General features: G+C 36.2%; 2 protein-coding genes across 3 annotated transcripts; both read right to left on the minus strand.

Moving 5' to 3' along the window:
* Positions 1–921: 921 nt before the first annotated feature.
* LOC133997937 (uncharacterized) lies at positions 922–2,852 on the minus strand. 2 transcript variants are annotated; one of them, XM_062437674.1, is made up of 5 exons: positions 2,711–2,852; positions 1,741–2,040; positions 1,437–1,535; positions 1,326–1,354; positions 922–1,238 (listed from the first exon to the last, which is right to left on the minus strand). In XM_062437674.1, exons 1-5 carry the CDS (start codon positions 2,823–2,825, stop codon positions 1,167–1,169), a joined length of 615 nt encoding a protein of 204 aa, XP_062293658.1. In that variant the 5' UTR covers positions 2,826–2,852; the 3' UTR covers positions 922–1,166. The 2 variants fall into 2 exon arrangements, with proteins under 2 accessions (XP_062293658.1, XP_062293657.1); XM_062437673.1 differs by having other exon boundaries at positions 1,714–2,040.
* A 4,621-nt stretch (positions 2,853–7,473) lies between these two features.
* Positions 7,474–9,483, minus strand: LOC133998021 (uncharacterized). Its single transcript, XM_062437760.1, has 5 exons — positions 9,153–9,483; positions 8,062–8,370; positions 7,758–7,856; positions 7,647–7,675; positions 7,474–7,559 (listed from the first exon to the last, which is right to left on the minus strand). The coding sequence occupies exons 1-5, from the start codon at positions 9,481–9,483 to the stop codon at positions 7,488–7,490; spliced, it is 840 nt and encodes a 279-aa protein (XP_062293744.1). The 3' UTR covers positions 7,474–7,487.
* Positions 9,484–13,807: the final 4,324 nt, after the last annotated feature.

A 13,807-nucleotide genomic window follows, 5' to 3' on the forward strand; every position in this document is an offset into this window, starting at 1 on the left:
ATATTGACTGTTAAATACCTGCAAATTACTCAAAATGTTCAGGAAATTAATATTAATTTAAGAAAACTGTGAAATAAAGAGGAAACCAATCTTTCACCTGTTCTGATATCCTGATGTGGACTGAATGAAATCCACCTGTTACTGAGACATGGAGCCATTAAAGACCATTAGCACCATCTTGTGGAAGGAACAAACAACCATCAAAGCATCCAGAGGACATGTTGTATTTTATTCACCAATGACAGAATCATATAATGTTTATGATTTAGCTTTTTATCCATATGTACATTTAATTTCTGTGTAAGTACAGCTGACTTAAACATCTAAACTTTGATCAAACTGGCCTTCAGGAAGAAATTCAGCTTCATGTAGCTTCTTTAAACCATCATAACACAAACACTTTTTAAAAATAATACATGTTTCATTTACATTGACAACACTTCCAACAGTGAAAAATATATATTTTTAAAAAGCCTGTGCAGTATGTGAACTTATTTCTACATTTAAGCAAATAGTGAATGTAAAGAAAGCACTCTTAGGAATGGTGTACACTTAGGTATTGCTCAACATATTTTATTAAATGATTTGCTATTAAAGAGAACTGCCATTAACATACTAAATATTGTGTTAGCAAACTTATTTACACTTGCAGCAGACAAAAGCAACAATATCATCTCATTGGAGACTTTCTGTCACCAATTTAAGCCCAATATTAACTCTCATTTTAAGTCTGCTTTGGTCCTTACTTTCTCCTGAGATACATATCTGGCTCTCTGGCTGCTAAATGCTCCACTTTCTTCACCAGTTAGTCAATAACTTTGTGTGCCAGCTGTTTGGATCGGGGAGGGTAAAATACAATTGGTTTATCAGAGCTTTTTTTTCTGAAAACAGCTGCCTGCTGCTGCTGGAAACAAAGTTCATGGGAGCTCTAAGACTGAACCAGAAACTAAATGAACCCTTAAACTAAAGCTATGAGCTGAAAGAGAAAAAAAAGCTGCTTTAAATTCTTTGTTTGTTAATAAATGCTTATCAATGATTGTTTTTTTTCATTACAAGTGCACATTATAAATATAAAAATATCCAAAAACCTCATTTTATCTCAAAGCTTTGATCACTCATGTAAAATGACATTTTACTTGTTTTTGAGTTGATGTGAAGGTTGTTGATCAGTGCTGTCCGGTAGCAGCAGAAGGTGCTTCTACATTTTCATATATAACTTCATCGCCATCATTGCGCATCTGTGAAATACAACACATCATGTCAGATTCTGAAAATCTGTTTCAATGGTAGAAAATGTTGTAGTTTTTTTTTTTTTTTAAACTCACATTGTTTTCATCAGGTGGTGTTTCGTTCCCTGGAAAATAAATAAATGAGTATTAGTTTAAATTCTGAACTTCTATTTTCATTATGTTGAAAAATGAAAATTATGTTCTGACCTCTTCTGTGTTTGAGTAGAAGAACGACAACAGTCAGAGGAATCATGAAAAGTCCTGCAATACGCAGAGTCAGCATGACGTAGTCCAGAGGAGACCAACCTGTGGTAGATTGTTTAGAAAAATCATGTCAGAACAAAATAAACATCTTTGGAGAATATACCATTTATTATTTTTAATGTTGCTGATACATGTGACTTTTTCAAAATCTTACAGGCAAAGTTTTCTTTTTGGCATCTCAACCCCATCACTGTGTTCAGTGTGCTGAATATTATCTTACCTGTATTGGACTCTTTTGGTGGACTACCTCTGAACCCATGTGTGAAGAAAGGTGTGTAGTGATCCTCTATCTGGACATTGTTGATCTCATCAACCTTCTGGCAGGTGAAGGTTCTGTTGGGACCAATCTGACGCGTCACAGTCAGAACAGAGTTACAGTTTCTCTGCACGGTGACTTTGTATCCGAGACCTTCACCACGCAGCACAGAGCCTGTCTCATTCACCCAACGGATGCTGTTTGCTCGACACTTGTCATATGACAGCAGAGTACACCTTAATGTGATATTTCCATCTCCCTTGGCATCAGCATCTGGTGGAGATGGTCTGACTGAAAGACAAAAGTACAAATGGTTCATTTAGATTAAAAAACTCGTTATTCTGGCTTTCTTTCATGTTTTTACCTAACTAGTGTCAGTGTTTCTGGTTTAATATGCAATTTTTAAAAGCTGGTGAAATTCGGTCTCACTGGAAAGAACTGAAGTGAAATGAAGTAAAACTGAGCTGAACTGAATCAGGACCTATCCATGGTGTTTCCTTAAATAAGACAAGCTGGCTCAAGCTGAAAATAAGAATGTTATAAATACCCTGTAGTGTTTATTAGCCCAAAAATATAACAACAAATGAACTGTTGATGGGGACTTTACCCCACTGCCATCGTGGCACCCTTTTATGTGCATGACTTTAATCATCATTTAGATTATTTTAATTTTTCTTGTGGGAAAATGAATGACTGTTTTAAATGTCGATCTATCAAATACTTGCTGAGATATTTCAGTCTGGACCAAAGTGACCAGATCACCTGACTGACTGACACTGTCATCAGAGAGCCTCCGTCATACTGAACCCTACGCCTGAATTTGGAAACAGAGTAGTGGTGGATAGGATGGTTTCATAGCTGGTTAGAGATTGACCTCTGTGCTCCTGTCATTTGAAACATTTGGCACCACATGCCATTTAAATTAAACATAGTTCCACTCTTTAATCTCAGTGAGACTCACTTGTCAAAATATTTAGATTCACAAAAATTTCCACTTTATCGGCCTGTCGACGGTTGTAGCGACCAGCATCCTCATCAGTGATGTTGTTGATGAGCAGAGAGCAGTCAGTGTCCATACTCAGCCTGGCAGCTCGGACTGACGGTCTCCTAACATTTGGCTTGATAACGGCAATAGTTGCCTGAAAAAAATCTCTGTTGTAAAGCCAGGTAACGGTGGAGCAATCACTGTCAGAGACTGATGCACCGTCACTGGGCAGAATGACATCATCTCCAGGTCTGTTGAAGAGATTGATGCGTTGTCCGCTGATGCCTGTTAAAAAGAAATCACACGTTTTCTAAGAAAATTACTTTTAAAATCATCTGCATTTTACATTTGCAAACACAAGTAGAGAATGTGACAACCTATGCCATCTAGTGGTGATGTTTATAGGAGATAATTATTTTCATTTATATCTCAGTTATTCAGTGAGTTGTGGGTTTTTTGAAATATATAAAACTATTCTCCAGTGTTAAAACCACCAAAAGAGAGTAGAGAAATCTGCTGATCTAATGTACTGGTATGGTTTTGGGTGTGCTTTCATAAAGAATACATTATATGTACTAACTGTATATTACATTATAATATAAATATCTACATATTATATCACATGGACAGAGTTTAAAGGACAGATTGACAACTTAAGCAGTTAAGTCTGTCTTAAAAAAACATTCAAGAGCCCAAATGAACATTGACACCTGTTTTTCGTGCTGTAATCATTCCTCCAGTTCATACTGGCTATTAGAAGATCTCTTCATAATGCACTTATGAAGTATAGCGTTAGTTCATGCAGGACACTGAAGTCATATGCCCCAGCTGTAATCAGCTGACAGCCACTGATTGAATCAGCATACCTTATCAGTCACACACCAATCACAGCCATTCTCACCACAAGGCGGTCCCTTTAAATATTACTCCCACCTACACTGATGTAGCTTCACCATTGCTCACACTGCTGCTGGCAAAGCTTTCCTCCACCATCCCAGCCTCCACCTTTCTGGTTCAGGGTCCCATCATGGCTCTAGGGTCAATCTGCAATTCATTTCTTTCTTTCGGCCCACTCCAAGGGGGTTTTGCATTGCGCTCCCTGTTTTTAGCTCAGCATGCTGCTGGCTAATCCAGGGAGCATCTTAGAGTGGAGCCTTCAACGTCAAGTAAAACTGTATTACCATATGTTGCAATAAATGGTTTAATCTATGACGAGAGTGTTCCTGACTGAAATAATTTAAGTGATGCATGAAATTATAACTTTATTTATAGAGCACTACACAGTCCTCCTTCTGTGCAGGAAAACCTCTTTCACTGTTCATATGGAGACCTGGCTGCTCTGTGAATGTGAACGTATCCTTTAAAGGAACCACGGAGAGAACAGAGAGCAAACAGACTATTTGATGTAGTCCTTGAAAGTACTTCTAAATCTAACTGACTTATAATTGCTGTTCTTTTCACCGTCTCACTCACACAAATATTTCTATATAATAAAACACTTTTAAATGCCAAAAAGCTTATTAACGGTGCAGCTTAAGCAGGCAAGTAGTTCCTAGTAATAGCAAATTAAACACTAACCTTTATTCATTAATGACAAAAATGTACATCTAAGTAATAAAGCGTTGCCTTACCTTTAAACTGAAGCACAAAAATGAGAATGAATTCGATTAGAGCCATTCTGTGTCCTTTCTCTGTCAGCAGACTGAAGTCGTGTGCCGTTTCTCCTCTGCTACAGACCTGTTTGTGATGGCGCTGTTTCCTCTTTGTGGTTGAGATTCTGAGTAAAAATGACAACATCACCCTGTTGTAAGTCCACCAGTGTAATGGGTTACAACACTACTGTGTGTGGGTTGTGCATTCAGACAGCAGAGCAAAGCACGCAACATCCACAATTAAAAGAAATGTGTTTTCTGCAAACTGCTGTTTTTGAAAATACAAAGAAATTCATTTTTAAGAGCACCTAACCTCTTTCAACATGGGTGTTAACCATCATATCCGTTTTTCTATGAAAATAAAATGCACTTTTATTTCTGTGAGGTGTGTTTGTCATGAACAGTGCAGAATAAAGGAGAAGTTGCAAAAGTTGTGAAATTAAATGAAAAGAGGAAACGCTTGTTTGGTGAGAAAACAAAAAAGAATAAAAAGACTATCGTCTTGTCAGCCATCTGGGGCTCTAATGAAATATCTTTATTTACTCATCATGACTTACACTCATTGATCTTATACTGGTCCTTTATGCAGCCTCTCAGCTCATCCTCTGTCTGAAACAAGCCGTCTTAGCTCCTGTCTCTTTAAGAGCTCCCTCCCAACGAACCCTCTCTGTTCTGATTGGTCAGCTCTCAGAAGCTACGCCTCCACACATAAGAGCCGGCCACAGACGCTGTGTAAACCAAACATAAAACACAGGATTTCACTGTATATTTTTTTTATCATTCTTTACTTGAAACATCAACTCCTCAACTAAATCAGTACATGTTGAATTTGAAATCTGATCTGAGATCTGAGAGTGAGCGGTCAACACAAACAACACATGGAAAAATGTTTGGATTGACCTCAACAACAAAGGCTACGGAAGAGACGACATGTTGAAGTCCTGGCTTTGGACTTACAGGAAGCATTTCTACATATTACGTTAACCTCAAGTTTTTTTGGGACTTTGACCATGTTAAACATCTGACATCAGAAAACCAGAAAAGGCATGATAAGTCCTGTTTAAACTCTTAGCAGTGTTCCACTTCACGTTTGAAGTGTTTCTTTGTGTGCACCATTTAACGTTGTCATGTTTTGTTCATTTCCTGTGACTGACTGCTCTACTGATGTCCTCACACTGACTGAGTGTCAGTCAGCGGCAGAAATAAGCTGTGTTTAAATGTACATTTAGGTTTCAGCCACATTTTGAGTTTGCCAAGCACCCACACTGCAAAAAATAAATAAGATATAAAATAAAATAAACTGCATGATTTTTGAGTGAGGTGTTGTCAGACACCCACAACAACAACTCAATATAAATGGAAAAGCTCATTCATGGATATATGCAACTATTTTCTTATTTCAGATTTTTGCAAGTTTGTATTTCATAGTTATAATTAGATTGTGTGATTGCTGTAATCCTGTTTATTCTGGCACTGAAGTGGTTAATAATGTGACACCTCAGCAGTCTGAGTTAGATATATAAAGTGGATGAGCCCCCATTTCTTATGACCCGGCTCAAGTGGCCACAACAAAAGGGAGACACACCATGGCTAACATTTAACAAAATATGTTTATTTAAGCCAAAAAAGAGAGAGACCAAATAAAAAGCTGTGCCAAATTAGAATAATTAAAGTGTGAGGTGTGTGTATCAGTGGCATCAGTGGTGTAAGGGCTGGATGATGGATGTGGATATCCACCAAACTGCCAGTCTGACAGATTCACAGACTGCTGGAGCCTCATATTAGCTTCAGCTGCACTTTTTCAGTCAGTTCAACAATTAAGAGTCTAATTTATTAAGAATTCTTACAAATAAACAATAACATATGAACTCAATTATAATGAGTGAACACTTAGCAACTCTGCAATTGTAACAAATTATCCTTTTCTGTAAAATACCCTAAATATTGACTGTTAAATACCTGCAAATTACTCAAAATGTTCAGGAAATTAATATTAATTTAAGAAAACTGTGAAATAAAGAGGAAACCAATCTTTCACCTGTTCTGATATCCTGATGTGGACTGAATGAAATCCACCTGTTACTGAGACATGGAGCCATTAAAGACCATTAGCACCATCTTGTGGAAGGAACAAACAACCATCAAAGCATCCAGAGGACATGTTGTATTTTATTCACCAATGACAGAATCATATAATGTTTATGATTTAGCTTTTTATCCATATGTACATTTAATTTCTGTGTAAGTACAGCTGACTTACACATCTAAACTTTGATCAAACTGGCCTTCAGGAAGAAATTCAGCTTCATGTAGCTTCTTTAAACCATCATAACACAAACACTTTTTAAACTTATACATGTTTCATTTACATTGACAACACTTCCAACAGTGTAAAATATATATTTTTAAAAAGCCTGTGCAGTATGTGAACTTATTTCTACATTTAAGCAAAAAAAATAACGTAAAGAAAGCACTCTTAGGAATGGTGTTCACTTAGGTATTGCTCAACATATTTTATTAAATGATGTGCTATTAAAGAGAACTGCCATTAACATACTAAATATTGTGTAAACTTAATTACACTTCCAGCAGACAAAAGCAACAATATCATCTCATTTGAGACTTTCTGTCACCAATTTAAGCCCAATATTAACTCTCATTTTAAGTTTGCTTTGGTCCTGACTTTCTCCTGAGATACATATCTGGCTCTTTGGCTGCTAAATGCTCCACTTTCTTCACCAGTTAGTCAATAACTTTGTGTGCCAGCTGTTTGGATCGGGGAGGGTAAAATACAATTGGTTTATCAGAGCTTTTTTTTCTGAAAACAGCTGCCTGCTGCTGCTGGAAACAAAGTTCATGGGAGCTCTAAGACTGAACCAGAAACTAAATGAACTATTAAACTAAAGCTATGAGCTGAAAGAGAAAAAAGCTGCTTTAAATTCTTTGTTTGTTAATAAATGCTTATCAATGATTGGTTTTTTTCATTACAAGTGCACATTATAAACATAAAAATATCCAAAAACCTCATTTTATCTCAAAGCTTTGATCACTCATGTAAAATGACATTTTACTTGTTTTTGAGTTGATGTGAAGGTTGTTGATCAGTGCTCTCCGGTAGCAGCAGAAGGTGCTTCTACATTTTCATATATAACTTCATCGCCATCATTGCGCATCTGTGAAATACAACACATCATGTCAGATTCTGAAAATCTGTTTCAATGGTAGAAAATGTTGTAGTTTTTTTTTTTTTTTAAACTCACATTGTTTTCATCAGGTGGTGTTTCGTTCCCTGGAAAATAAATAAATGAGTATTAGTTTAAATTCTGAACTTCTTTTTTCATTATGTTGAAAAATGAAAATTAAGTTCTGACCTCTTCTGTGTTTGAGTAGAAGAACGACAACAGTCAGAGGAATCATGAAAAGTCCTGCAATACGCAGAGTCAGCATGACGTAGTCCAGAGGAGACCAACCTGTGGTAGATTGTTTAGAAAAATCATGTCAGAACAAAATAAACATCTTTGGAGAATATACCATTTATTAGTTTTAATGTTGCTGATACATGTGACTTTTTCAAAATCTTACAGGCAAAGTTTTCTTTTTGGCATCTCAACCCCATCAGTGTGTTCAGTGTGCTGAATATTATCTTACCTGTATTGGACTCTTTTGGTGGACTACCTCTGAACCCATGTGTGAAGAAAGGTGTGTAGTGATCCTCTATCTGGACATTGTTCCTCTCATCAACCTTCTGGCAGGTGAAGGTTCTGTTGGGACCACTCTGATGCGTCACAGTCAGAACAGAGGAACAGTTTCTCTGTGCGGTGACTTTGCATCCGAGACCTTCACCACGCAGCACAGAGCCTGTCTCATTCACCCAACGGATGCTGTTCTGTTGACATTCATTGAGGTCTTCATATCTCGTCAGAGTGCATTCTAATTGGACATTTCCATCTGTATTTGTATCAGCATCTGGTAAAGATGGCGTGACTAAAAGAAAAGAGTAAAAACTGTTTATTTAGAGTCAAAAAGATGCTTTTTTCATGTTTTTACTTCACTTTTGTCAGTTTTGCTTAACATATAAGTTTTAATAGCCGGAGAAAAAAGAACTGAATTGAAATAAAGGAAAAATGAGCTGAGCTGAATAATGGCCTATCCATGGTTTAGATTAGATTAGATTATTTTATTTCTAATGTGTGAAAGAAAAAAAAACATAAAAAGAAAGCAGAATAGTCTCACTGTGAACTTACACCTAACAGAAAACATGATGCAATGCAATGTCAACCACATCCGAAAGGGAGTGGGAAGATGTCAACACTTATTGAATCCCACCCCTACTTCTTAAATTAATGCTTGCTAGAATAATAGCTTCTTCATATATATGAAACATAATCTATCTAATAATTATTTCCTATATTAATGCATCTAATTTAATTACTAATTCATACCATCATACAATTTCTTACTAATATATATTATATGTAATGTCAATATATACATCTATATTTACTGTTATCAATATATAAATCATTGTTAGATTTTTCCATCAAAAATAGCTATATACATATACAGTACATACAAACATAGTGTTTCCTTAAATAAGACAACCTGGCTCAAGCCGTAAATAAGTGAATTATGAATAACTTGTTTTGTTTACTTGCTGCATTGGCCGATGGGAACTTTACAACAGTACAATTCATGCATCCTTCAACATCCCATTTTGAAAATAAACATAGCTCCACTCTTTAATCTCAGTAAGAAATGAGACTCACTTGTCAAAACACTTAGAAGCACACCAGTGTTCAATATATATTTCTGATCACAGGTGTAGAAACCAGCGTCCTCAGCAGTGACGCCATTGATGAGCAGAGAGCAGTTCATGCCCAGACTCAGCCTGGCAGCTCGGCCCGACTCCTTCACAACCTGACCTTTCTGAACCAGTTCAAACGACTGAGACACATCTCTGTTGTAAATCCAGTCTACCGTGGAGCAAGCTCTGTCAGAGAGTGATGCACCGCGGCAGGGCAGAGTGGTATTGTCTTCAGGTCTGTGGTAGAGATGGGTTGTGCTGCCAGCTGGTCGAAAGAAATCACAGGACACCATTACTCTTAACATCAACTGCATTTTACGTTTGCAACAGCAGGGAGATAATGTGTCAACCTACGCCATCTAGTGGTGATGTTTATAAAACAGAATCATATTCAGTGAGTTGTGGTTTCTTTGGGATATATAAACTATTCTCCAGTGTTAAAAACAATACAAATCTGCTGGTTTTGGTTTGTGTGTGCATTTATAATTCTGTAAAATCCTGGATGGCAAAAATCTTCCTTCAATCACATGACACGTTACTCTTAACATCATCTGCATTTTACGTTTGCAACAGCAGGGAGAGAATGTGTCAACCTACGCCATCTAGTGGTGATCTTTATAAGACAGAATCATATTCAGTGAGTTGTGGTTTGCAGCACACAAAAACATACACACTTCCGCTCCACCCCTCCAAAATAAAACACCCACATATATGCTGTAAATACTAAACCGGAAGAAACAAAAATGACTCTAAGTTGTCTGCCCAGAAATACTCAGTACAAAAAAATAGGTTACATACCTCCCCTCCCCCACAAAGAAACGTCCTTGTTTCTAAACATTAACAACAGAAGTGTAATAAACGTGCTGGACCCACACATAAGAGCAACAGCACACAAAAACATACACACTTCCGCTCTACCCCTCCAAAATAAAACACCCACATATATGCTGTAAATACTAAACCGGAAGAAACAAAAATGACTATAAGCTGTCTGCCCAGAAATACTCAGTACAAAAAAACAGGTTACACTTTTAACATCAACTGCATTTTACGTTTGCAACAGCAGGGAGATAATGTGTCAACCTACGCCATCTAGTGGTGATGTTTATAAGACAATCATATTCAGTGAGTTGTGGTTTCTTTGGGATATATAAAACTATTCTCCAGTGTTACAAACAATAAAAAATCAGCCGGTTTTGGTTTAATTTTGTGTGTGCTTTTATCATTCTGTATAATCCTGGAATGCAAAAATCTTCCTTCAGCTAAACCAGATTAAAAATGAGGCGCTAATCTTTGAAGCTCCACATCCACATTCAATATCTTCAGGCCTCTGTCATTGAATGTAACATCCCACGCAAGAAGTCTTGGCACTATTTTTGATTCTGGTTTAAAATTTGATATAATAATTAACTCAATTATTATGGCTGGCTTCTTTCATTCTTTCATTTTACATTCCTTGTTAAAGATTTGGAGACTATAGTTCACGCTTGTATTTCCTTAGGCTCGACTACTGTAATTCTTTCTCTGTAGGAATCAGTCAGTCTGTCTCTTCACTGGTTACCAGTACCAGTATAGAATCTTTTTTTTTTTTTTGGAACACTACATGAACTGGCACCAGGTTACACCTCTGCTACACCTCATTCCCAGTTTAAAAAACAAAACAAAGGTGATGGAGCATTTTCAGTGGTTGGCCCTTAACCTTATGGGCCCTATTGAGCTGCTGCTAATGAACGAGGAACACTGCCAAACCAAATGTTCCCATAATTTAATCTCTCTGTAAAGCATTATATTATATTATAATGTGAATATTCTGCATATTCAATCACAATTACGGCGTTTAAAGAAATGATACTCACGCATGATAATATTTAGATTCAAAACGATGTCCAGTTCAGTACTCTGTTGACAGGTGTAGCGACCACCATCTCGAGCACTGATATCATTGATGACCAGAGAGCAGTTAGTGCCCAGACTCAGCCTGGAAGCTCGGGTCTTAACTTTTCCATTTTCAACTACAACAGATGTCTGAGACTCATCTCTGCTGTAAAGCCAGTTAACTGTGGAGCAAGCTGCGTCAGAGGATGATTTTCTGTTACAGGGCAGAGTGGCATTGTCTCCGAGGTTAAGATCCATATCGCTGATGCTCACTGCAAAGATAAAACACATTTGTTAAATATTTCGTAATCATTCATGATTTTTGTTTAATTTCATTTTCAAAGGGGGGATACAGTGGTTTTTCAAAAGTGATTCACAGTTGCTGGAATATTTTTGTTATATATAACAATAAACAAAATATGACATTTTGGGTAATATGCTCATTCACTTTCTTGTTAAGTTTTTAAAAAAATTACTCCATATTACTCAACAAATGATTTGCTATTTTTAAAGAGAACTGTGGGCCAATTAATCAGTTAGTTTCTTCAAGTTAAATTCTTTCATCCAGTTGATGCCATATCCAAATCTCTCCTTTATTCATTTTACTTAAATTTTAAATTCTTTCTCGTGACTTTCTGATGCTTTCAAAGATAACACAATTATTGTCCCTTTTTTTTTTTTTACAGGTCATAAAGGTTGCTCAAGCTTATCAAAAGTGACTGCTAAATACAGGTAAATTTAACTTGTGGCTGGAACATGTCACCCACTTAGCTGTTGCAGTAAAGTCTGCTTTGCACTTATGCAATACTGCACTTCTTTAAAATGTTAAAATGGTGAAACACTTTGAGTTTGTGTTTATCAAGTTTCAAATTACTGCCACTGAAGTACGCATTTGATTCTATTTTATTTTCACTTTATTTTATCAAATTTTTATTAATATTATCAAGAGGGTTTTATTTTCCATCTTACAGTATGTACATTTACATGCTTGTACGTTCAATTTTTGACTTTTTTTCATGTGAGTTTTGTGCACTTGGTGAGGTTAGGTTTTTTGTTGTGAAGAACAAAAAATGTTTAAAAGGTGCAAATATTATCATTATCATTATCAGTAGTACGCTAGTAGTAGTAATTAAGTAGCTTGTTCATACATGTTTGTATTATCAATTTATGTCTTTTTTCATGTGACTTTCATGCACTTGGTAAATATAATTTGTTTGTCGTAAAGCACCATGAGCTGCATTTTTGTATAAAAGGTGCAAACACAATTATTATATTATTATCATCATTTTTTTTTTTAAAGAGGAAGTATCCTCCATGGTGACGCATAAGTTTGTCATCAAATTAGGTGATTAATTATGTCATTTTAAAGCTTTTTATTTAATACGTAATGACCAGAATTCAACAAATTAATGTTCAAAATAAAGTTCAAAATAAAATAAACTCGTTAATACTCTTGTTTGCTGTCCTGGTTAAAATTTGCCAGACTTAAATAACACGCTAAGTTTACATGTTGTCCAAGATTAGCTAAACATTCAAATAACAATATAAAATATATGATTTACCTTCAAACTGAAGAAGAAAAATGAGGATGAATTGCAGTGCAGCCATTCCCAGTCTGTTTCTATGCAAACAGGAGGCTTTTCTGTAAGGTTCTCTGTTTTTGATGCAGAACTGCAGGTGATGATGAAACTTCCTCTTTGTGGTTGATGTTTCTGAGTAAATTTGTGAAACAGCATCAGTCATCACTAAGCCTGTTAAAATAGCCAGATATTGAGTGAGATCATTTCTGTAGGTTTCTGTTCTGCAGCCTTCAAGCAACAAAACAGTTTAAATTGGGGTGTTTTTTTAGTGAGCAAATGCCTACATAGTACAACAGAAAACTGGTTTATGTAAAAAATAAATAAATAAATACATTTAAAAAAAGAAGGAAGTAGTAGCAAGAGGAAGAAGAAAGAAGACGTTAAGGGCTGAGCATCATTAGGAAATCACTTCTATGTTATAGTTACGAAAGACACAATGAAACAGTATTATTTAAAACATTTCACATCCTTAATTTGATGTACTTAATGTCAGGTACAGTGATATTCTCATTGTACAGAAACAAAGAAACACACACATATTTCTACCAGGGGCCCCATACAGTCAGTGTTTTATCAAGGGGCACAGTTTCACAATGTTAATGTTCAACAAACCCTAACCCTAACCCTAACCCTTGCAAATGTCCACCTGATGTTACCCATCCTGGCCATTAAAATCCGCCTTAATTATTTTGAGCCTCCGGTCAAGCTGACATGTCAAAACACACAAAAGCTGAATAAGTGGTTAAGCTGAGCTGGGAGCAGGTCTGCCGACTCTTCAATAAACCAAGTGCTGAAATATTGCGGCACTCACAAATAACAAGACAATGATACAGTGAATTAAATAATCTCAAGGCAGTGAATGGCTTAAGATGATGGTAATATTAGTGCTCTCTGAAAACCACCCAAACAGACAGCACAACAGTTATGACTGATACATGTGACTAAGTGACAACAATCACACAGCACATCTGAATACTGGTCTCAAAATAAGAGCCATTAAGTGAGCGAGGCAACTTCTCACATTGCAAAAGCCAACATATAATGCACATGACAACTCAGTTCACGCACATAGGCCTATAGTTGCATCATTTAAAAAAATATTTTTATTCTTTCTCTTCCTTTTTTTTTCTTTTTTTGTCTTCAAAATGAGAAATGAAACAGT

Source organism: Scomber scombrus, chromosome 17 (genome assembly GCF_963691925.1).
Source record: "Scomber scombrus chromosome 17, fScoSco1.1, whole genome shotgun sequence".
Lineage (NCBI taxonomy): Eukaryota > Metazoa > Chordata > Actinopteri > Scombriformes > Scombridae > Scomber > Scomber scombrus.

What these genes read in the sequence shown, in the direction of transcription:
- LOC133997937 (XM_062437673.1), bottom strand. Translation starts at nt 2,825, where the DNA reads ATGGACACTGACTGCTCTCTGCTCATCAACAACATCACTGATGAGGAT. An exon ending in GAATCTAAATATTTTGACAA is followed by an intron (nt 2,041 to 2,710) that starts GTGAGTCTCACT and finishes TTTGTCTTTCAG; the next exon opens with TCAGACCATCTCCACCAGAT. An exon ending in TCTACTCAAACACAGAAGAG is followed by an intron (nt 1,355 to 1,436) that starts GTCAGAACATAA and finishes TTTATTTTCCAG; the next exon opens with GGAACGAAACACCACCTGAT.
- LOC133998021 (XM_062437760.1), bottom strand. Translation starts at nt 9,483, where the DNA reads ATGGTGTCCTGTGATTTCTTTCGACCAGCTGGCAGCACAACCCATCTC. An exon ending in GCTTCTAAGTGTTTTGACAA is followed by an intron (nt 8,371 to 9,152) that starts GTGAGTCTCATT and finishes CTTTTCTTTTAG; the next exon opens with TCACGCCATCTTTACCAGAT. An exon ending in CACCACCTGATGAAAACAAT is followed by an intron (nt 7,560 to 7,646) that starts GTGAGTTTAAAA and finishes TGTATTTCACAG; the next exon opens with ATGCGCAATGATGGCGATGA.